Source organism: Nilaparvata lugens, chromosome 9, assembly GCF_014356525.2.
Source record: "Nilaparvata lugens isolate BPH chromosome 9, ASM1435652v1, whole genome shotgun sequence".
Taxonomy (NCBI): domain Eukaryota; kingdom Metazoa; phylum Arthropoda; class Insecta; order Hemiptera; family Delphacidae; genus Nilaparvata; species Nilaparvata lugens.
The window spans coordinates 14,712,282-14,737,921 of record NC_052512.1 but is presented as its reverse complement, the minus strand read 5'-3'; the positions used below and the strand labels follow the sequence as shown (position 1 = coordinate 14,737,921).

Below are 25,640 nucleotides of genomic sequence, written 5' to 3'. Positions count from 1 at the left end.
TAAAGCTGGACAAATTTCTGAGTGTTTTCTACCACATCTGAAGCAACATTTGTGATTGATTACTGACGACTTGTTAAATTTTTTATTAAGAATAGGATTACCTGACTTAGCTGTAGGGGTGGAAGGCGTCTGTTTGACTGAGTCAACACCTCTCATGATTTCAGTGCCTCTGTTCAATATTTCCATATTTTTATCCGCAAGCTCAACTGATTTGCAAAAGTTGACTACCTTTTCAAGATTAGCATCTTCACGAAGAAGTTTTTGCTGTAATTCTCTCGAGTTGACTCCGAGTGCTATTAGTGCTTTCATAATTTTATCTTCCTGGTCATTGAGGTTACAAGGTTTTATTAATCTTCTTAAATCTGCATAGAAACTATCAAATGGTTCATTAGGACTTTGTTTTCTGGTTAGCAATTTGTAGATGTCCATTGTCATGTTTTGTTTAGGCTTACAATATTTCTCCAAAACTTCAAGAATTGAGGTAACCGTTTCAATGTCTTTCTCCCCTGATAATGTGTTGTACAATTTAAGTCCATCAGGTCCCAGTAAGTTTTTCAATCTAGCTACTTGTATTTCTCGAGATTTCTTTACAGTCTCGGTAGCAGACAAATAAATTGTTACTTCTTCTTTGAAGTTGGCAAAATTATTTGCGATATCCCCATGTATAACTAGCATACCTGGTTTGTTTAATTCCATTTTCAATATTGAGCTATCACTTCTCACTTGAACACTTAATAATTCAAGTTTTCGTTGTCATTGATTCATTCATAAATATCAAATGTTGTTGATCCGTTACTAGTAGAAAGTCATGTTCAATTTTATTTGATTAAAGCTCTACAAATGAAGAGTTTACTTATTTCAATTTAATCAAATAAAAATGCCGACAAAGAAAAAGACAAAAACGATTGAAAACCGTAACTACGAAGAAGATAAGATGGAATCACATATTGACAAGTTTCTCAAGCCAAAGGAATTATCTATCGACCCAGATTCGTCTACGGCAGAGAGAGAGTGGAAACATTGGAAAAAGACGTTCGAAAATTTCTTAGAAGGAACGACAACCAAAGACAAAATGAAAATATTGGTAAACTTCTTATCACCTGCTTTATACGCAATTGTGGAAAGCTATACTTCATATGAAGAAACTATATCCATGTTGGAAGATATGTTCGTTAAACCGAAGAACGAAATTTATGCACGATACTGCCTTGCTAATGCAAAACAACAAATAGGTGAGTCCATTGATCACTACTATTCTGAACTAAAAAGATTAAGCTTATCATGTAACTTCACTAGAGTGTCAGCCGAAGAAAACAAAAACGAGCATATTAGAGATGCTCTTGTTTCAGGGTTATGTTCTATTGAAATTAAAGAGAAACTTTTTCAACAAGGAGATTTGAGTCTACAAGAAACCGTTTCCCAAGCACGTGTTCTTGAATCCGCAAAAACATATGCCGACTCCTTTAAAAGTACTTGTTATACAAACTCTGTTGAAGAAAATAAAAACATAAGCTTGAGTGAATCTTTCTCAGATGTTAATGCTGTAACCCAAAATCGACAGGCAATTGTAGAGAAATCCGTTCAATGCCAACGTTGCGGATATAAAAAACACTCAAATTCTCAAGAATGTCCTGCAATAGGAAAGACTTGTCATAAATGTTCCCGAATTGGACACTTTTCCCATGTGTGTAAAAGTAAAACGCTCAAAGAAAAACTAACTACGTCAACTATTACTGCAGCTGGTATAGCCAGTAATCTTTCTAAAGCTACAATTATTGTTTCGGTGAATGGAATGAATACACCAGCTCTTATTGATACCGGAAGTGTTGCCAGTTTTATTGATGAAAAATTTGCAAAAACAAATAAATTTAAAACTGCATCAGATTCTTGTTTTATAAGATTTGCATCTGTTCAACATAACACCGCTACAAAAGCATGTGTTTATAGCAATATTGTGTACAAAGGAAATGAATACAACAATATTAAACTCTTGGTATTAAAAGAATGCTGTTGCAATGTGATACTTGGTCACGATTTTTTGATGAATCACTCTACAATAAGTTTAGCATTCAATGGTAATAAACAGCCTCTTGTAATAGATAATAATTCTACAACCACACCACCCTTGAAAGATTGCCTCTTGGTGGAGGCCATGATAAAACCATGTTCCCTTTTCAATGACTTGACTCCCGATTGCCACCCAATAACTACCCGATCCAGAAGACACCCACAAGATGACTATGAATTCATGAAGAATGAGGTCAATCGCCTCCTTACAGAAGGAATAATTGAGGAAAGCCAGTCCAGTTGGCGTGCCCAGCCTTTCATTGTAACCAATGGACAGAAGAAACGAATGGTCATAGACTATTCACAGACTATTAATAAATTCACAAATTTAGACGCATACCCTCTCCCATTGATCGAAGATCTTGTAAACACAATTGCCAAGTACAACTTTTTTAGTACTGTAGATTTCAAGTCAGCTTACCATCAAATACCGATTCTTGAGAATGAACGACATTACACTGCCTTTGAAGTAGGCCGAAAACTTTATCAGTTCAAACGAATACCATTCGGAGTAACCAATGGAGTAGCTGCCTTCCAACGTACAATAAACGGACTTATAGAAAGAGAGAATTTGAACGACTGCTTTGCCTATTTGGATGATGTTGTCATTTGCGGTTCAGATCAAGAAGAACATGACAGAAATCTTAAGAAATTTCAACAAGTAATTGAATTGTATGGCTTGACTATAAATGAAGAAAAATGTAAATTTTCAAAAAAATCATTGAAGTTCCTTGGGTATGAGATAAAACATGGAGAAATTAAACCTGACCCAGAACGCCTTGCACCACTCATGAACTTTCCACCCCCAAGAAATGCTAAAGAAATGAAACGACTCATGGGATTACTGGCTCATTACTCCCGATGGATTAAAAACTTTTCTCAAAAGATTCACCCCCTTGTCCACATACAGAAATTCCCTCTATCTCAAGATCAGATGGAAACTTTGGAATTGTTGAAAAATGAAATTGCTTCCGCGGTACTGCTCTTTGTTGATGAAAATGTACCATTCATAATTGAGACAGATGCATCAGATTTTGCAATTGGTGCAACATTAACACAAAATTCTCGACCAGTAGCCTTTTTCTCACGAACTTTGTCCCAAAGTGAAACCAGGCATTCAGCTGTTGAGAAAGAAGCCTATGCCATTGTGGAGTCTATAAGAAAATGGAGACACTATTTACTACGAAAACAATTCACTTTGATCACTGACCAAAAATCAGTCACATTCATGTTTGGCACTCAACACAATAGAAAAATAAAAAATGAAAAGATACAAAGGTGGCGCCTAGAATTATCTGAATACAAATCAACATAGTCTACAGACCTGGAAAAGAAAATGCACCAGCTGATGCACTCTCTCGTATATGTATTACAGCTGGTTGTTCAACATTGAACTCAGCTTTGGCAAAATACCATGATGAACTTTGTCACCCTGGTGTAACTCGTTTCTACCACTGGCTCAGAATGAAAAATCTCCCCTATACTGTAGATGATGTAAGGAAAATTTGCTCCAATTGTGCAATTTGCTCTGAAATAAAACCACAGTATATGAAGACAAAAGGAAATCTCATAAAGGCAACAAAACCTTTTGAACGAATTAATATGGACTTCAAAGGACCCGTACAATCAAAAACAAGAAATACCTACTGGTGATGGTTGATGAGTACTCAAGATTCCCTTTTGTATTTCCTTGTCCAGACATGACTGCGAGAACAGTCATAAATTGCCTGGTCTCATTAATATCAATGTTTGGCCTTCCAAGCTATATTCACACAGACAGAGGAACATCCTTCATGTCAACTGAGTTGAAGAGCTTTCTTGGCTCAAAAGGGATAGCAACTAGTAGATCAACGCCTTACAATCCGAGAGGGAATGGTCAAGTAGAGCGATATAATGGAATTATATGGAAAGCAATAACACTAGCTCTAAGATCACGAGGACTTGATTCAAATCGATGGGAGGAAGTGTTGCCTGATGCACTTCACTCTATTCGATCTCTTTTGTGTACTACAACAAATTGCACCCCTCATGAACGAATGTTCCTACACATGAGATCCTCAACAAATGGACAGTCACTACCATCTTGGCTAATGAGCCCAGGACCAGTTTGGCTGAAGAAAATGAACCGAAATTCAAAGCAAGATTCATCACTAGAAGAAGTTGAATTGATTGAGGCAAACCCAGAGTATGCTCACATTCGTCGCCCTGATGGACAAGAGTCCACTGTGTCGCTCCGTCATCTTGCCCCTAAGATAACACGAAAATCTAGCCGGGTAGAATGATATTATAAACCATATGTTTTCGTTGTCATTGATTCATTCATAAATATCAAATGTTGTTGATCCGTTACTAGTAGAAAGTCATGTTCAATTTTATTTGATTAAAGCTCTACAAATGAAGAGTTTACTCATTTCACCAACAAAGTCAACTCAACTTAATGCCAACCTGACAAAATTATTAATTTAGTTGCCAGTTAACAACTGTTTCGAAGAGGTACTCTATCTAGATTATAGTTCTATAGTAACATATGATATATGATATGGAAATTTCAATTATAATTAAGAGATTGGGAGAAGAAGAATATACATGCTAAAAGACGAACTTTAAACCCTTAAAAACAACCCTTAGAGTTGAAATATTGCCAAAAGATTTCTTAGTGCGCCTCTAAAGGGCCAACTTAACATACCTACCAAATTTGAACGTTTTTGGTCCGGTAGATTTTCAGTTATGCGAGTGAGTGAGTGAGTGAGTGAGTGAGTGAGTGAGTCAGTCAGTCAGTCAGTGAGTGAGTGCCATTTCGCTTTTATATATATAGATAATGGAAATTTACAATAAATTTTGCATTTTTGAAAAATCCATGGTTCATAATTGGGTTATGGATAGAGGTTGACCTAACAAGAGTGTTGTGCTATAATAGACTATAGGACGTTTCGCTACAATACAGGGCGAGTTATTCACTAAAACATAAAACTTTTCCTCCACTCACAAATCAGAGAAATCACTCATCTTCGAATGCTTATAACTCAAGAATGGGAGTGAATTTCGCCAATGCTATTACATATTATCCAATTATATTAAGCGAGCAATTACTGAATATATTTATTCATATGTTTTTCTATTTATACAAGGATCTCGAAAACGGCTCTATCGATTTTCACAAAATTTGGAACATAGTGGGTTCATGATATAAAAATTAGATTGCACTAGGTCTTATCCCTTGGAAAACTCGCTGAAGAGGATAATTATTATTCATCCTTGGAAAACACACGATAATTTCGTTGTCTGTTGATAACGGAAGATTCGAGTGCCTGTGTGGGAGAGAGACAGAATTATGTTCAGCTGTTGAATCAATCAGCGGATCTCATGAGAAGTATTATAATTATCTGACATTTATAGATAAACCGACTTGATCAACCTTATCTGATTCGTTGACATGACCAAAGAAATGATTTTATTCAAGATCCATCATTTTTCAATTTTAATTAGAGTACATCTATCAAAATTTTCAAAGCCAATCATTATTTTACAGTTTTGAGTGATTAGTGAGTGTTATTTTGTTATTAAATTTGGTTTGTGAAAAATCTAAATCCTAACTTTTCTGTTTTCAAATGTTTGGACTGAAAATTGAAATTCAAAAGTGTATGGAACATAACCTACTTTTTGGACTACCGTATTTATAGTGTATACATCAAAATTCGAGGAAGAAACAGTTTTGGGCTGTGCCTGTTGGTCCTTCCCCAATCAACTGAATGAATGTTTTGTGTATCAACTAATAAATATTATAAACTATGCTTTAATGCTTCTATGCTTTTTCACTGCGGAGCGAAGCTTGGTGCCACGATATTTGTACCCAAAGAAACGACTCATACAACATCTATAGTTCGTGTAAAATAAGTTGAGACTTGGCCCTCCATCCCAAGAAATTACAGGGTTGCCAAATCGTGTAAAATTGCAACTTTCTCAAATTTCCAATTCGACGTCAGAATTGGATGTAGAATATCATTCCCGATATACTAGTAGTGCTATAAAAGTTCCAGGGTTGAAGGATCAAAAGGAAATTTAACTTTTATGATAAAATTGAAGCATCGCGAGAATTTGTTTTTTTTTTTTTTTAATATCACTTTTCTCAGATTCATAGGGCGTCGTAATGCGTGATAATTTTATATTCAATTAACGGGGAGAATGTCTCCTTTCTATTGGTGTTTGGATCATTTTTATCCGACCTATATTTATTTTTCAATTTAGGTTTATGTTCGTCAATGTCGAGACATTTCGAGCAGAAAACATGAAATTTTCGACATGCTAGAAACTTTTCTGTTTCAAAAGATAAGTGGTGAAAGCGAGAAAGTTTCTCAGAAATGATTGATACTATTTTTCCAATTATCAAACGTACTCGTAGCAACGTATTTTGGCCTCTCAGGAGCTTCAAAGTCAAGGATAGCAGCTGAATGGTGTGCCAACATAGGCTATCAATAGCTGGGATCAACAAAAACAAAATACAGAACGATTGAAGAATTCAGCAACTGCAAGCCACATGATTAAAAAATAGTGAAAATGACAACCTCGCCTTGAATAATCCAAGCAGTGTTTCATTACAGCATCAAGGGACTGGAGTCACAATTTTGTTTTGGTGAAGACCACATGCTCACCAGAACTGGATTCATAAAAATATACATCAATCATTAGAAGTGTCCTTTGTCATAAGAAGATATCCTATGTTATATAGATCGTTTATGTTCCAACGGTCAAGCCGATTCTTTGTTATAGTTTGTATAAAATAAGTTGAGACTTGGCTCTCCATCCGAACAGAGTACAGTGTTGCCAAATCGGTTAAAATTGCAACTTTCTCGAATTTCTAAATTAACGTCAGAACTGGATGTAGAATATCATCCTCGATATCCCAGTAGTGCTAGAAAAGGCTCAGGGTTGGAGGATTAAAGGAAGTTTAACTTTTTCGATGGAATTTGAAACAATACGCAAAAATTTGTTTTTCTTTTAAATATCACTTCTCTCAGATTCATGGGATGTCGAAACTTTCTCGCTTTCACCACACACTTATCATTCGATACAAAAAAAATCCCAGTATGTCGAAAATTTCATGTTTTCTGCTTGAAATTTCTCGACATAAACGAACATAATCATTAATTAAAAAATAACTATAGGTCGGATAAAAATTATCCAGACATCAAAAGGAAGAAGACATTCTTTTCGTTAATTTTATATAAAATTATCATTCATTACGTCGCCCCATGATTCTGAGAGAAGTGATATTCAAAAGAAAAACAAATTTTCGCGATGTTTCAAATTTTATCATAAAATTTAAATTTCCTTTTGATCCTTCAAACTTGTGTAATAGTGTGAAATTGAGTGGGTATATTGTAGCTATTTTTTTGTGTGTCTTATTTATTTTCCAGGTTTTGAACTGAAATTAACTTTGATTCGTACTTTCAGATTTTAATGTGAGAATATTTGACCATGTTTATTGAATTTGCTAACTTGTTGTTCAGTTGTCGAAATTCAAGCAATTTTCGTGCATTTTTCAAATGCAGTTTCAATTTCATGTCGAAAAAGCCACTGTATTTGAAAATTTTACGTGCATTGACCTTTTTGCAGCTCTGGCTTTTCTACTGGAAGTTATGCTCAACGGAGGGGGAATAATTTTCAGTCAAAAGGCCACAGTTCGAATTGAGAAATAACCGAGAAAACATCATGTAACGGTCCTCTGAATGGGTCTGTTACCCATCCAGAGGGACAAATTAAAACGTTTTTCGGAGATCAGTAATTTTGATTCAGTAAAAGTCCGAATTAGATAGAATTAGTAGATGTAAAATTGAGAGGTTAGGCCTAATTTTGTGCGTGAGTTTAAGGTAGAGTGTAGTGAGTTCCATAACGTCTGAGTTCATTGAGTTTTGGATTATGTGTTCTCAAAAGTGAAGTCTAAATATTGTTGAAATGGTGAGTGCCAAACTTTTGTTGTTTTCCAATATAAGTCAAAATATACTTACATAGGATGACCGAGGCCCGAATTAAATGCAGCAAGTTAGCAGGTTCCCAAAATGTATATATTGAAATTGAATATACCTCCTTTTTCTGGATCAGTTACTGAGTAACTCTGTTTGAAAATTTGACATTATTTATATTGATTCGTTGATGAATTCAATAAACCTGACGTTGAATTTAAAAGTATTTTTTCAATGAAGATCCTGACTCATAGTTGCTAGTTAGCTATAGGTGACAATCAAATAATTATGATAATCTGTGCATTTGGATGAACGAATTCACTATAAGCTCCCAACCAATCAAGGATTCAAATACCGGTAGATGATTTGATAGCAGTAAACTTGAGCAAATATTATAGAAGAGAAGAAACTACCCACTCCGTTTACACCTGGATCTTTTCTAGCACTACTAGGATATCGGGGATAATATTCTACATCCAATTCTGAAGTTGAATTGGAAATTTGAGAAAGTTGCAATTTTACACGATATGGCAACCATTTAATTTCTTCTGATGGAGGACCCATCTCAACCTATTTCACACAAACTATAGAAGATAGGAAATTCACGAATCATCAGTCATCACGTCTGAACTACCCAACTGATTAGGCTAATTTGAATTTCTGCATAGTAATTCCGTATTTAACGAGCATGGTTATATGCCTACTTAAGATTTTTCAAGATTTCAGTAGGTCAACTTTTCAGTTTGTCAAGTTTCTAATTATTAGACCCTTGAGGAGCATGGCTTACCTGTAAGTGATTTATATTATTGTGATAATATATCATAGTAATATATCATAGTAATATATCATATTAATATATCATAGTAATATATCATTACGATATTTGTAATGATCAATAAATGATAGGTTGATTAGTATTTATGCGTTTATTAATTTTCTACAGTGAACCATCATTGCTGAAAAAGTCAGGCGATGAAATGGTTCATACCATGGGCGCTGGAGCTAAGAAAGGCCTGAATGTGAGGGGCACGAGATCGAATGATGCTGACTCCCAAACTATAATCAAGAACATCGGCCCCGGCAGGCATTCAATCAAATTCAACCTTGGAGTTTTTTCTCACATTGGAAATGCTGAAGATATTGCTGAGTAAGTGAGATGCTATGCATCATCTTTCAATTATATGAAACACAAATTTTAAATTGAAATTTATCAAGCTACAGGCTGTAATTGTTACACCATTATGTGGAAATTATTATGAGTTGCTAGCTTGTAATAATGAATGCATCGCCTCGTCTTCATACAATTATCTCCTGTGAACTGATTATTCCACTATTATTAATTTCATTTCCATTTATTCAATCATTCAAGAAAATCAAGAAGACCGCAAGAAAATAGTCTGTTGGAATTTGGAACACATTAATGCAACGTTGTCAAAGAGTTTATGTCCACAGCTGATTATTTATAGAAGTCGTTAAAAGAAGAGATGAGCTAGTTCAACTTGAGAGAGAATTGAGAAATACTATGGGAGAGAATTTAAAAGTTCAAATTAAAAATAAGGAAAATGCTTTGAAACACCTTATTGAGGCGGATAAGCAGCGGTTTTTTGATAATAGAATCACAGAAGCCAGTAATAAAACAAAAGTTACTTCGAGTATGATAAATGCTGAGATTGGTTAAAACACATCTACATTTTCCAATATTGCCAGTATTATAGATGATGGAGATCTTGTTACAGATCCTTACAAAATCTGTAATGTTTTCAATAATTTTTTCACAAAGGCAGTTGAAAACCTTGTAGTTCCTAATATTCCAAACTGCTCTAGACCTCTGTTTGATAATCATGATTTCAAAAATAATAGCTATTTCCCTTTGAGATTCAAGTTCACACAAGTTTTGCCATATGAATTGACAAAAGTTATTATGACATTTGAAAGAAAATTCTCTTCTGGGCCAGATGATATTGCAGTGGCAGTTATAAAAAATGTTTTACCAACAATAATTGAGCAATTGCCTCATATAATAAATTCTTCTCTCATATCAGGTCACTTCCCTAATTCTCTAAAAATAGCCAGAGTCACTCCAATATTTAAAAAAGGCAATGCCAAAGATCCTGAGTGCTTTAGACCAATTTCAGTACCATCAGTATTTTCAACAATATTGGAACGGGTGGTGTATGATCAGCTTGTGAGGTATTCAGAAACCAACAACATGCTGGACAGAGAACAGCATGGGTCTCGGTCAAATAAATCGACAATCACGGCGGGAGTGGATTTCATTGGCTCACTTATAAATGGGATAGATAAGGGCGATAAGGTGATGGATCTCACACGTGCTTTTGATAGTGTTAATCATGATTCTTTGCTGGAGTCACTCAAGGGCATGGGAGTGCTGGGGAAAGAGCTATCGTGGTTTGCATCCTACTTGAAGGGGAGACAACAATATGTTGAAATAGAGAGTATAGATGAGACTCCCTCAGTGAACTATAAAATAAGATATGATCTCAAAAGTCTTCAATACGGCGTTCCGCAAGGTTCAATTTTAGGCCCTTTATTATATCTCTGCCACATTAAGGGTTTTCCTAAGGTTATCCATGAACAGGCAACTGTTTGCCTATATGCGGATGACGCTATAGTATATTTCGCACCTAGAGCAGAAATTCCTGGCTCGAAATCGGTTTTCCAATCCGAGGCCGTAGGCCGAGGACTAGAAAAGATTGAGAGCCAGAAAAAAAATTTTTGTCTGTGGTGCAAACGCTATTTTTCGCCACACACAAAAATAAACAATATATATGAGAATAGTTGTTCACTAAGCACTTCCGAAAGCAGAAGTGGAAGGTGATAGCTCTAGCGAATCTGAGGTAATATGAATATCAGGAAATTGTCCAAGTATTTTTATTTTTTTATTCTGATTTGTCTAAATAACCTAAAAGATGATGTTCAATTATGTGGGAGGTTGAGTTTATACTTTTTTATTCTTTCAAATGACAATAAGATGATATTATAATAAATGTTTTAATTATTGAATAATTTTTTTTCATTTTTTCATTTCATTTATTGACACACTTTACAATTTACAATAATAAATAATACACAAAACATTACAAAACAATAATATAAAGTGGTTAGGTAACCTCATTTGAAAAAACGTGTTGAGGCACCATCACACTGAAAATAAAGAAAGAGTAGCTTAGAGCCTAGCTAAAATTATATAAAAACTTGATAAATGTTTATAATACAGAGAGAAAAAATATGTTGAAGAGTACTTAGAGATAAACTGTCCCTTTATAAATGTATCATTCACTGCAATATGATAATATCAAAAATACAATATAAAAGTAACTATACTATCTAAACAGAAACTCAACATCTTCTAGTGAAAACAACCAAGATTTCAATTCCTTGAGAAAAATTCTTAAATTTAAACTAGAGGATACATGGAAAGGTAGATAATTATAAAACTTTAAAGCACAAAAAGTAAAAAAACCTACGAAAAACTTCAACATATAATGAACACAATAATGAAAAGTTTTTTGATCACCTTTCTTAGTTCCATGTTAGCGGCTGGAAAGGGTACTCTTTCCAGCCTAGGCCGGAAAGAAACCTGTTCTGAAGTCAGACGAGAGTCGTCTGCAAACAATGTCTTTCAGATCTACGTAGGGACTGGAAAACAGCTGCTTTCCGTGCAGTGTGGCGAAAATATTATTGTTCTGGGTAAGTCAGTACAGGAGGTGGAGCAAACGTCAGCCAATGGTCTAGCAGCCATCAATAATTAACTGAATAGCCGAAATCTTCTCCTGAATCCCAAAAAATGGGTAGTGGTCCCGTTCTCATCAAACCAGAGCAGAAATGATTTATGTCCAAATATGAAATTTCAAGGTGAAAGTTTAGGGCGAATGAATACCACAAAATTCCTGGGATCAGTGATAGATGAACACCTGTCATAGAACAATCACGTCTGTCATGTGGTTAAAAAAATATCTCCAGGCCCTTAGCTGTATTCTCTTAGGCGAATGTTCAATGTGTGCGGTCTTAACGCTTTAGTAGCCATTTACAACGCATTGATACATTCTAACATAGCTCACGGTCTATGTATCTACGGCAGCACTTCCAAGAAAAATCTCGATAAAATACTTCAACAAAAAGAAGCACTAAGAATTATTATGGAAATCAAAAGGAATGACTCTGTTAAACACATTTTCCCCCAGCTAGGCATATTAATAATTTATGGACAATATTAATGATGTTATAATGTACTATAGAAAATCTACTGATTTTGAACAAAAATAAATGATTTAGTAAATCACATTGTCATAACACTCGATCAGGAAGAATTGTTCAAAGACATAACTTGGAAATCTTTGAAAAGAGGACAACTTATATGTGTGATAGATACTCTAGCATGCTGCCTAGTAATTTGAAGTCTATAGAAAATATAAGATATGTTTCAAAGCTCATCTGACGGACTATCTGGTGGGAATGTCTTTGTACTCCTTTCAGGAATTTGTTCAGGAGTAATTTTATGCTATTTCGACATTGACTGTATTTGTGTGATGTTTTGATCTTTCAATTTTCTCTGTTTAATGTGACAACATGTGTATGTGACAATATCCAATGTACTTGTACATTTAATGAATAAATATGATTGATTGATTGACGAAAATTAATGAATATTTTTATAATATTAATAGATAATTATTGACAACGAATTGGTAACGTCTTTGGGAGTGTGGGGATGAGGAGGTATTCAGCCGGTCCAGTTTCCCCGTTGCTCCAAATTGCGATTATAATCAGGGAAACAACTGGCTTATACACGTACGGGATAGGAAATTCACGAATGACGCATCATCACGTCTCAACTACTCAACTCATTAACTTGACATTTTGCATATACATTCCTTATTTACCGAGGATGGTTATAGGCCTATTTAAAATTCTTCAAGATCTCAGTAGGTCAAGTTTTTAGTTTGTAAGGTTCACAATTAGACCATCGCGGAGCACGGGTTACCTGCTAGTTATTGATAATTTCTTGTAAATATAATAAATCAACTAAACTAGACTTCATCTTGTGCTTGCTTGGCTTGATGAAAATATACATTCCTATTTATTACTTCAATTTTTACTTTATATAGTGTTGCTGTCAAATGAAGAAAATAATCATCATGTTCATTGAATGTTTGCAGTTGTGACGTATTGCAGACGGGAAGCTACTCTTCTGATAAGATTCTGCCAGCTTTCACAATAATTGATGCGCAGCAAAACGGAAAAGCTATCCTAACTTCTGGCACTAAAGCTGTTCATGACAGTGTGTTCAAAGATCTGTCAGCAGAAATATGGAAATGCACTATCAGAGGTGTGGTACAAGAGGTAAAATAATTCCATGCATTTTCCTTACATCATTTATCAGTGTAACATCTCGCCTAATCCGGCCTATCAGTTAATTCGACCATTATGCCAAAGGGTCAAACGCCACCTTTCGCTTCTTCTTCTTCTTCTCCTTCTTCCTCTTCTGCACTGTTTTTTGACCGAAGTGAAGCTGAGGTCTTAGTTTCGACTCGATCGGCTTTTGTCTGTTTGTTTGTTTGTACAGCAGTTATTGTCCGATTTGGATGAAATTTGGTATTCAAGCTCTTTGAAACAAGGCGCAGAAACGTGTATGTGTAGCGATTTTTGATAAGACCTCCGGTTTTAATAATTTATGAATTGAATATAAATTGTGCCGCTCTAAAATGTGCTGTATTTAATAAATGATATCGTTGGAATGCTATCGATAGAGGACAAGAGTTATCAGCGGTGAACCTTGTAACGTCTGAGCAGCTCCAAATCATATTGTATTATTTATTAATTGAAGAAAAATTCTCACTTGATTGCACCCATTTCTTCTTCCCTTTTCAACACGATATTTCCCTGTTTCATTGATAAATAGTTTCTAGACCTACCGAACCGGCCGGAGACATCACAGCTTAGTTGGCTCTTGTTTTCGTTTTAGTATGAGATTGAGATCGGAAACCGACTTGTGAGCATAAACATTCTGCTTAGGCATAATAAGCCGCCATAACATTGAATCCACTTTTCATGAAAAACATTATTAGCAACCTCCTGTCATTGTCACCAACATACTCATGTTATTTAGAATCATTTCCGTCTCACTATCGTCTGAGAAACGATTCATATTCTAAATTGCGTACTGCATATTCCATTTTTCTGTCAGCTGAGCGATTTCTTATAATTAATTGTTAGAAAATTTGTAATATTGTAAATATGGGGACGATATGAAGGTACCTCCTTGAGAGACATTTATAAGTCCGGTGTCCCTGGAAACAATGTCTTTAGCACTTTCAAAGGAGAAAATAATAGATGTCATGGATAGATCTTCACAATATACTGTGCTTTCTTAGGTAAGGTTAGGTTAGGTTAGGTTAGGATGGCCCTTCTCATTAGTTTAAAAGTTGTAGGCTATTCATGAGCGAGGTCTACTGTTCGCAGAACTACTAGCTATAATTACTGTTATGTAGGCTTCTCTTTTTTCTCTTCTGAGCTATTCTATACTGAGTATTCCCCTAATCATTTACAATGATTCTCGCTGATAACTGTCATAAACCATTCATGTTCCAGAATACACAATTCCTAAGGGTTGTCTATGACCATACCCTGAAGACGAACCCTGAATATGACATTGGGACAGTTGAGCATCTGCAAAGAGACGAGGTTTGGTTGGAAGTTGAAGATGGCCAACCTGTGGTCAGAGTGAGAGAGACCAAATACCTTGATATTGTCAATAATTATCGAGTTATCAACTACAGTATGTATACCATTCTTCATTCAATAATTCTTTATACATTTCTTATCTTTATTCTCCATCCATTCATACAATGAGTACATCATTGAAAAATAAGGTACAGAACGCGTCCCATATAGCTTTGGTTCCGTGAATTTGAACCTGCATACAGGCAAGGTATGGTTCACGGGGTAATATTCACGGCTTTGCAAAAACATCAGGGACTCTAGATCCCTATATGGAGGAAGCTCCCTACACACAAGAGATTCTACATGAAATAGAGAGTTGCATCATATCACCAACAATGGAGATAGCATGTTGAACGAATGTCAGCTGATAGGGTGTGTTGTGCTGAAATGACGTAATTCCAAAAAGCTCCTTGTGTATCCTTTCGGATGCAACACGTTGCTTTTTAGAAGATACAAAAGAGCATCTGTTGCTTATTAAAAAGAGACATTGAAGCTCCTTGTGTATTTATTCAGATGCAACACGTTGCTTTCGAGAAGATAGAAAAGAGTATATTTTGCTTATGGAAAGATACATTATCTAAAAAGTTGTATGTTTTTGTTTGGGTAGTATTGTGAGCTAGTGGCCCTCCGCCAATAGGCAAAGCTACAGGACCCGGATTGTAATCGTGCGCTATTCCTCTCCCAAATTTAGATATGGCTACACATAGGCCTGGTTGCATAAGAGCCGGTTAAATTTTAACCATGATTAATTTCTCGAGAACCAATAATATAATTCGTAGGGTAGTTGACGGGACCAAGCGTCTACTACGGTATATTAATACTCCATAATTATATGGAGAGTACGAATTATAAAGGCTATGGAAAAGGGTGATGTGAGGGGAAGGATGAATTTTATTGTTTCACCCTACTGGGAGATTTTGATTTCATTCTAACATTATTTTTATTTCATTAATGATTCATAATACCCGATGAAAAATTTATTGACATAATCAATAAAATAATATTATATTATTATTATTCCAGTCGGATTACATCTATTAACGCCGAAGCTAATAAGTTCTGAATGGAAAAGTGGTACTCAAATAATTGAAAACTATCAAAGCATCTCAGACACGTAAGTGAATTATTGATTTATTCATAAATTTATTAAAATTGAAGTCTTCTACTTTCTCCTTTTCTTTTTTTCTTCATCTTCTTCCTTCCTTCTTCTTCTTCTCCTTCTCCTTCTACTTCTGCTTCACCCTCTCATTCTACCTAATTTAATTTAATAGAAATTGAAACAAATTTATTTGCCAAAAGTTTCAATACAAATATACTGAATTTCCTACTCGAGGCCGGGCGGGACACATATAACCGGCCGAGCTAAGCCCGCGCGCGACACGGTGATGGTGATGTGATAGGAGAACACACGTAGGCTACTCTCTGCGACAGCCGAGCGGCAACAGTGTCTCAGTTCTGTAGTGCTACTGTCGTCTATGTGTTAAACTATTGTTTTTAATATAACACTATTCAAATCTTGTTACATCCGATTTTAATTTAGATTTTTCATTTTTAAACTAATTACCTGTAGACACAGAAGTTGAGAATCATAGTGCTGGTATATATTTCGGTGCATTACAATAACATCATGTATCCGAAATATATATCAGCGATAAAATTGTTATCTTCCGCCTTCTGCATCTACCCGTAATTAGTTATTATTTTAAATTTTAAGACGCAGTCACGGGTTCGTCTATTTTATCTTTGGCTTCACTTATTTAGTTCTACTTTTACTTTTGGTTTGACTTATTTTTCCGTTCAACCATATTCCTCATCACTTTGATCGTACAAAACTGGAGAATTCCGAATCTCTTCAATATAAGTTTTCCACTCTCTATGTTAAACGAGCCCGCACCGTCACCGTCAAAAAGTAAACTGATCTATAGTGAGGTCCACGTTATAATGGCAGTGTACGATTGACAATACTGTAGCTGTCGTTTCCTATCATACAACAAAACAGATAGCGCTATCTCTCTCTCGCTTTGCAATCTGTCCGTTTGCCAGAATATTTTATCTTTCACTTTTGACAGTGACTGTACAGAAATAAACAAACAATTCCCAGCCGCCATTTTTTTTCTTTATTTTATCAAAATATTTGAGTACACAAGTCGTATAATCGATTCAAAATGTATTTTTTAAACAATGAAATAATTTTCAGACATTACCGTATGAGAAATACAAATTAAAATATCTGAAATAACATTTTAAAAGTTGATAACTAACCATTCTAAACTCTTCATTCATGCTTCAGTTAGCCTACATGTATAGGTTAGACCTACTTGTACCGGTATAAATAATATTTAAAGGTTATTTCAGAATTATTTCCATTGAAATTATCACTTATTGTAAATAGGATGTCTATTTTTCTATTATTTAAAAATGTAATTGGAATAGAATACCTACCAAATAACTTAATTTGTGTTGTTTTGAAATGCAGATTGTTGTATCACAGCTTTTCAAATTAGCCGCCATTCCAGGCTTGTATAGAAATGAGAATCTGATCTCAGTTATAAAATGACAGTTGCCAAACAGTTGCCAACAGTTTGTAATTGAAATAATAACATTTTCTCGAATTTCGAACTTATTTTCAATTTTAGGTGAAAATGTTACTGAACATTAATTGAAGAGATTTTCATGCTCAATCTTATCCACTTGGAATTTTTTGTTTAAACTGTATCTGAAGCCTGATAATTGATAATCTAAAATCAAACTTTGCATTGATGGGGCGGAGCTCCTAGAATTTTTACAGATATGGGACTTGTGGCAGTTGATAGAGCTTATCGATGACTATTGTAGGTATAACTTTAATCAAAATCGTTGGAGCCGTTTTCGAGAAAAACCCTGTTTTTGACAACATTTTCGCCATTTTAGCCGCCATCTTTAATTAAATTTGATCGAAATTGTTCGTGTCGTACACACACACACACACACACACACACACACACACACATACAGACCAATACCCAAAAACCACTTTTTTGGACTCAGGGAACTTTGAAACGTATAGAAATTTAGAAATTGGGAAATCGGAATATCTTCCTCATTCACCTTCTTTATTCACTTCATTTTACAATTTTTTGAAACAAACAAAAATAACTAGTAGTTCTGTGAACAGTAGACCTCGCGCAGTTATGAACCGCAGCCCCTTCTTATACTGTCCATCAGAGTAAATCCTATCTGTATGTCGTGTCGGCGAGATATCGATGTGAAAACGGCTAATGGCTGTTGAGGTTGGTGTATCAAAAATACAAACATCAAAAGCCAATCTCTTTCAAGACATACTGGTATCAGGACAGCCCAAGTTCAAAGCAGAGAAAGTTGGAGAGAGAATACTATATGCTATTTTAGTTATTCATTGTATGCGTTCTTGCACGCAATCAATAATTCATTTATTTATTCACAATGGAGACAACGGGTTTCCCCAAGAGTGTCTTATTAACAATAAAAATTGTACAGATAGAAATGAAAAAAGAAAAATAATGATAAAAGTAATACGAACTTATGCAATAAGAAATAATACAAACAACAAAAATACCACCTAATGCAAAAATGAAAAATACAAAGATTTCGAATACTTATGAAAAAAGTAAAAATAAAACAAATTGGGAATTCAAAATTTATAAAAATTGAATAATAAAATAACAAATAATGAACAAAAATTTTATCAATAGAATAAATAACATTTTTAACTGAACGACGTCCCAAACAATAAGCACATCCACACTAACTATTTATTTGATCAGATCATGCTTACACAAGATTCAATAATTATCATAACAACGCTTTCCGGAATTTAGCGCGAGAAAACCAGAAGACATCTAAGCGCCCAGACAAGCTGTTATAGTTCTTTGCATCCTAATTGAATAGTACATAAAAATTGCATTCAATGAGGCATGCAATATTTATAGTCTACACAGCTGTTGATTTTTTATCAAGTTACATTGAGATATTGAATTGCATGCGTCATGGCATGCAATTTATAATCAACTCGACAGCTGTTCTATGATGAATAATATTCTATAGTCTGATTTTTAATCTAATATTGGCGTATGAAGGAGGCTACTTTTTCCTTTTATATCATCCTTGAAATGCAAAATTTCCAAAAACCTTGTATATACGTCGACGCGCAATTTAAAAAGGAACATACCTGTCAAAATTCATGAAAATCTATTACCGCGTTTCGCCGTAAATGCGCAACATATAAACATATAAACATTCAAACATTTAAACATTAAGAGAAATAATGTCAAACCGTCGACTTGTATCTTTGACCTCACTTCGCTCGGTCAAAAATATTTAGTACACTCCTCATTAGGCTAGGCCTGCGTCAAGGAATGGTTCGTCTTATGGTACTAATTGACAAAAAACATTTCCTTTTATAAAATATACAATTCAGACTCAGAACTGTCAGAATTACTTCCTCTCCTGATACTGGTGTGTAAAAAAGGGGTTACAATTCCGTGAATATACTCTTTTTATCTTGATTCAAGTTATTCAGATTGCTGTTTGTTATTCAAAGTATTTAACAACATAATGACAGATAATAATATCACTTCCAATCGCAGCTTTGTTTACATGCCATATCCCGAGACACAGTGATTGTAAATGGAATGAAATTTTGTAGATTGTATCATAGAGGAACAATACCTAGCATAAGTAGATATCCCATGGTATAGGGTGTTTATGTCGCAACTTTTACTGTTATCTCAAACCGATAGTTCATGTAATTCTTCCCAGTGAAGCTGTGTGACACTGGTAGTCTCTCATATTGTGTCGTTCATACACTCTCACCCCAACAAAACAGTAAAATTCGACAATAATTAACAGTAATCGGCTTGAGATAACAGTAAAAGCGACATAAACGCCCTATACCATGGGATATCTACTCAAGCTATTGTTTCTCTATGATTGTATTCTCAATATCAACAATATAGTACATATTAATATATAATGATAGTACATCATAATATCAACATCAAAAAATTCTGAGAGTATCATGAGAATCAAGAAAGAAAAAAAGGGTTAAATGGCGTTATATACAATCTAGAAAAAAACTTGCTTATTTTCAAGTACTCGCGAGACATTTTATTAATTTGAGGGCGCTGAATCCAAATCTGAAATCACAATTTCTCTATCTCCATTTTTCGCGATTTAGGTTTTGGTGATAGGCAAAAGACGGACGGTCGGCTGGAAAAATTCCGCTCCGTATTCTCCCAAAAGTTCCAGCAGCGGATGATTCCACGGCGCCCACGGCTGCGCGGCGCGGCGCGCTTCCAGTGTGCGTATTCTAACTTATTTACATGCTAAGTATTCAACCGGAATAATTCCACGGCTGAGCGACGCCGCGCGACGCGTCTCCAGTGTGCTCCGTGCTTTATCTTTCTTCTTCTTCACCGTTCTTCATCTTTTTCTTCTTCGTTCTTCTTCTTCTTCCTTCTTCTTCATCCTCTTCCTCTCCTTTTTCTACTCTCAATTCTCAGCGGATGAGGCCCTTTGAGAAGCCAGTTGTCAATATATTTTCATCCATAGAGAACAGATATAGAAATATGAGTAGATAATTATGTATTTCAGTTGTTCCTACTCTTCCTCGTTATCTATGAATGAGACTGAATATTGATGAACGAATCATTTTTTATTTTCAGAGTCATTAATCGTGAATTGATGGGAGCAATGCAATATTTTGATGATTTGCCTCATTCTCTAAGTATCGAAGCATATGATACCATTACCATTGACACGAGATGGACGAAAACGTTTGGAAATGCTGAAATGACATTGAGGTGAGTACGATGAAATTATATAAAATAGAGTTGCTCTGATCTTTTGATGTGTTTTCTCTCGTAGGTGATACAGTACAGTCCGGGTCCTGTAGCGGCGGAGGGCCACTAGCACACAATACTACCCAAACAAAAACATCCAACATTCTTGAAAATGTATCTTCCCATAAGCAACAGATGCTCTTTTGTATCTTCTCAAAAGCAACGTGTTGCATCCAAAAAGATACACAAGGAGCTTTTTGGAGTTACGTCCTTCTAGAACAACACAGCACAAATCAGCTGATAATCGTTCAACTTGCTCTTTCCTTTGTTGGTGATATCACGGAATAAGCATAAGTAGTGTTTCTTTCCTCTGTGGTGATATGATGCAACTCTCTCATTCATGAAGAATTTCTGTGTGTAGGGAGCTTCCTCCATCTACGGATCTTAACCTAGCGCCGCAGTGCAGGATGGTTTCTCACAGCTTGGCATTTGAGATGGGTGTCTGACTTGGAGGTATTTCGGCAGCATTGCAGGATGACTGTTAACGGTTGTTGGAAGATCAACAGCTGGGTTTTTTTCGTTATTTTTCGTGATAGAGAAATTCTGATTGCAGATTCGTTCTCAGCGACCCCAAGTTTAGCCTGAAGGCTCAGAATGTTAAAAATGTATTTAAATAATTAAAAATCATCATGAAAAGTCATTAATATGGAAGTACACCACGTTTCTGGAAACTTTTTACTGGTGACTGGAGTTATTATTGATTATAGGTAGCACAAAAATCAAAATAATCGTGAGAAAGAAAACTGCTGATGAACGCGAATAAGACCGTCACTCCATTGTTCTATTGTCTCGGCTGCTTGGCTGAGCCTGGCTGGAGGGATCAAATAACCGACTGGTTTGATCTTTCGTCTGTCCACTAGGCGGAACTACGCCGAACATTGCTGGGTGGAAGACGTTACTGCGGCCGCTCGCATTCCCACCAACGCTGCTATTATTTGCTGTCTCAGCGCCTAGTCCGAGTCAGACAAGCATCCAGCCTGCACTGCGGAGCTAGGTTAAGGTCTCTGATGTTTTTGCAAAGCCGTGAATATTACCCCGCGAACCATACCTTGTCCATATGCCATTCTAAAGTCACGGATGCAAAGCTACTGTACCTATTCAAAGTCTGGTACTGCATATGAAACCAATGAGTGGTGCAGGACAACGGGACATTTTAAATGTTTTAGTTGGCACTAGAGTTAGTAGATGTTTTAAATTTTGCACAAGTGATAACATTGTAATTTTGTGATCATTGCTATTAAGTGGTCATGGTTACATTTGCCTTGTTCAATCACAGACAAGGACAACAAACCAATTTCAATTAGACCCTGACTATGACATGAATCTATATCTATAAAATATTGTTTTCATAGTGGAGAAGAATTTTTAATATATGAATCTATTTGAATTCAGTATGATGAATAGAATGGTACCATACTTGAAGTTTTTTAACGTTGAATAATGATTATGTTATAATTGCTATGTATTTCTAAGTAACATGTTTCCAAATTTTGTTTGAAGATGTGAAAAAGACTCGACAGGAAGATTCACGTCGCTTAAAACCAAAATGACAGTAGACAACGACAATAAAAACATTTCCGCATATTTCATCAACGAAATATCAACAGAATTTTGGATATGCTCAGACCAAACCAATGAGGTGAGCGAAATTCACTCCCATTATTGAGTTATAAGCATTTGAAGATGAGTGATTTTTCTGCTCTCAGAGTAGAGGGGAGATTTTATGTTTCAGTGAATAACTCACTCTGTATTGCAGCGAAACGTCTCATATGATAGCACGACACTTGTTAGGTCAACCTCTATCCATACACCGAATATCAACCAAACCTGGAGATTTCAATTTTTCATGCATTTTTGCAAAAATGAGCAGTTAAATGAGTAAAACAACGGAATCAAACCTCGAATTGGAGAAAATTTAATACTTTATTCAAAGTTCTTCAGGAGGATGGGTGATTATTTTTATTAATCGTTGAAAAGTTATAAGGAGGCAAACGAGATTTTCTTCAATTTCACACATTCAAGTGCTGATATCTCGGAAACTATTGAAGATATGGGAAAAGCTGAGAAATAAATGTTGCAGGAAATTTCAATTTGCAAGCTTCAATTAGTAATGGAACACTAGAATTTTGGCTGAAAAAAATCACGAATTCATTAAGTTACAAACATGTTTCAACATATGACACCATGGGTGCTGCAACATGTTTGTAACTTTTTGATAAATTCGTGGTATTTTTAGACAATATTCTAGTTTTATATTATAGAAAAAATTATTATATCTCACCAAAAATAGTATCATCAATTTTGTATTCAATAATCATGTTCGTAGGACGTATAGTTTTCGAGAAAACTATATGCGAAAAAGTAAAAAATGATACCTTTCAACCAGCCTCATACCTTTAACACAGGGGGTAGGTGCGTGGGCCCTTTTTTTTGCTTCCATAAACAGAGCTGAAAGGTCTTCCCTCTGTACCCTTTTTTGGGAATTCGTTGCCTTTCTTCATATTCATATTCTTTATTCTTTTTCACAATGAAGCACAGATTGGGAGAGAAAAACTAAGAATACCTTGTACTATTTCTCTCCCAAATTTAGGTAAAATTTAAAGTCCGAAATAAGGTTATGTCTTCTAGATTTCCACAAAATTTTCAGTCCAAAAATATTAATACAAACCATTCTTTTAAATTTTGATGTTCCAATTATCAAAATAATAATAATGCCTAGACTATTATATTATAGAAATTCAGTGGTAAAATGTGTTGTATGGCGGGTTGCCCATACCCCATGATCCCAGGGTAGTTGACTAATTCAAGGATGGTGTGAAACCCCTTCTATAATGAGGTCAACGTTATAATGTCAGTGACGTAAGATAGGAGAACAACGTTCCGATTCCCTGCCTTGCCACTTCCTTCTATAGAGGATGACTGATACCGACATATCTGTTGCACAGTTCATTCCTGTTTTGAATAATCAATTACATTCTAATCGTCAAGAGAATATTACTAGAAATAAATACATTACTAATTCTACTGGAGATTAATAATGGTGTAACAATCGGAACTAGTATTTCAAAATAGTAATAAATAGTGGTTTATAAAGTAATAAATCAGTGGTTTGACAATTACAATATAAATATCTACCACCTATAACACACAGGCCCGGCACAAAAATATGATTGAATTCCACGACAACCAATCACAGAAGGTTTTTGAGAAGAAGTCTTCTCTGATTGGCTCCTGTGGAATTTAATCGAGATTACAAATTGACAGACTTTTGTGCAACCGGGTGGTGAAGTATAAGTTAATGCTTTTTTCAACAACTGAAACTAGTATCTCGAAATCTTTTGTTCACAGAATGGTATTGTGAGAGTCCACCACCAATTTTCGCTCAATAATTGGTGGAGCATCAAAGAAATTCGCTATTTTTATGGAGTAACTATTTTTGGTGGCAATACAGCAACAATATCTAGGACAAAAAGGTCGGGGAAAAAGCATTCGTTTACACCGTACGAATATGAGATAATTGTCATCAGGTATCATGAGAACGGCGCAAACTACCCTATCGTGAAATATGGTGAGTTTATAATAAAAAGTATATTACATGTCGCGGCCGGTAAGTATGTGTTCACAGGACAATAATGATGTTCATAGTCGAGTCCCGTAACACACACATTGATTTTTGGACGTTCAATTTCTTACATTCTTATGAAATCTACCAGACTCAACAAAACTTGACAAACACATGAACACAACATCTATTTGCCAAGCTATATTCAGTATAAAAGAGTTCATGAGGATGGCGAATAATTGTATGGCCAAAAATCGATTTGTGTGTAACTAGACTAACTGACATTCACAGCAACGTCAAGTACAATATTTTCACTTTTTGTGTAGTTGAGAAGTTGATATTGTGGTAATTATTCATATTGAATGAAAAAGACTAAGAAATTGTCAAAAAACCACTGATTTATTGATAATTAGAAAGACCGGTTTCGGTTATTACACCATTGTCAATCTCTGATAAACTAAAACTAAATACAAGAGCAGCAGAATTTATACTAGTAGGCGAGTACTGCTATTGGTCGAGGGCATGAACGCCTGCCATTGGCCTAGCTAGACAGTCTCCTCCCCCTCAACAGTGTGACAAAATGGCGGCTTAAGCAACAGAATTGCCATGATAATAAAATTTACTTTTACTACAAAATAAGAACCAAGAAAACAAGTGTGAAAGATAATAAAACAAATATGTAAATGGAAAAACTATTGACTAATGTATGCTTACAATTTTATGATAAAACTAAATTCGTAGTGTTGTACTGGTTGAAATGAATCTGGTCATTCAAACTATACTGGGAATTTTCCTTAATTACTCTTGTTATTTCTAAAGCCTCTAGAATATTCAAAGATCTGCCTTTGTTATTAACATGCAGAAACTCAACATTCTCCTTAACTGTGAACTTGTGATTATTTTTTATCAAATGTTCTGCAAAGTTAGATTCCTTTTTTGTTTATTCCAATCTCTGATGTGTTCTTTAATTCTACTTTTGAAACTTCTACCAGTCTGACCCACATAACAAGCATTACAATCATCACATTTAAGTTTGTACACCCCGCTTTTATCCCAAATATCAATTTTGTCTTTACTCCAGCTAAATAGACTATTTAAAATCGGTTTGGTCTTGAAAGCAACGTGAAATCCATTCCTCTTCAATTCCCTACCGATTTTATCAGATACAAGGCCTAAATATGGGATTGTTATCTAAGTCTTCTCCTCACAGTTTGAGCCTACAAAGCTAGAATTGATTGTACTTTTTCCATTAATTTTACTCAATAATCTGTCCACCATACTTTCTTCATACCCATTTGTGACAGCTATCTGTTTAATTTTAGTGATCTCAATATCAAAATCATGATGGCTCATAGGTATTGTTAGTGCTCTATAGACCATGCTATTGAAAGCAGCAAGTTTGTAAGAAATAGGATGACAAGAATGAAGAGGAATGATAACATCAGTATG

At 35.1% G+C, this 25,640-nt stretch overlaps 1 protein-coding gene across 2 annotated transcripts in view; it reads left to right on the top strand.

The window, feature by feature from the left end:
• LOC111053501 overlaps positions 1-25,640 on the top strand; it is a 191,262-nt gene that overhangs the window by 159,066 nt on the left and 6,556 nt on the right. For both annotated transcript variants that reach the window (XM_039435528.1, XM_039435527.1), the window contains exons 14-20: positions 8,971-9,174; positions 13,208-13,391; positions 14,640-14,826; positions 15,795-15,885; positions 20,453-20,590; positions 22,130-22,268; positions 23,978-24,197. In XM_039435528.1, the coding sequence (XP_039291462.1) occupies positions 8,971-9,174; positions 13,208-13,391; positions 14,640-14,826; positions 15,795-15,885; positions 20,453-20,590; positions 22,130-22,268; positions 23,978-24,197 (1,163 nt within the window). The remainder of the gene's footprint in view (positions 1-8,970; positions 9,175-13,207; positions 13,392-14,639; positions 14,827-15,794; positions 15,886-20,452; positions 20,591-22,129; positions 22,269-23,977; positions 24,198-25,640) is intronic.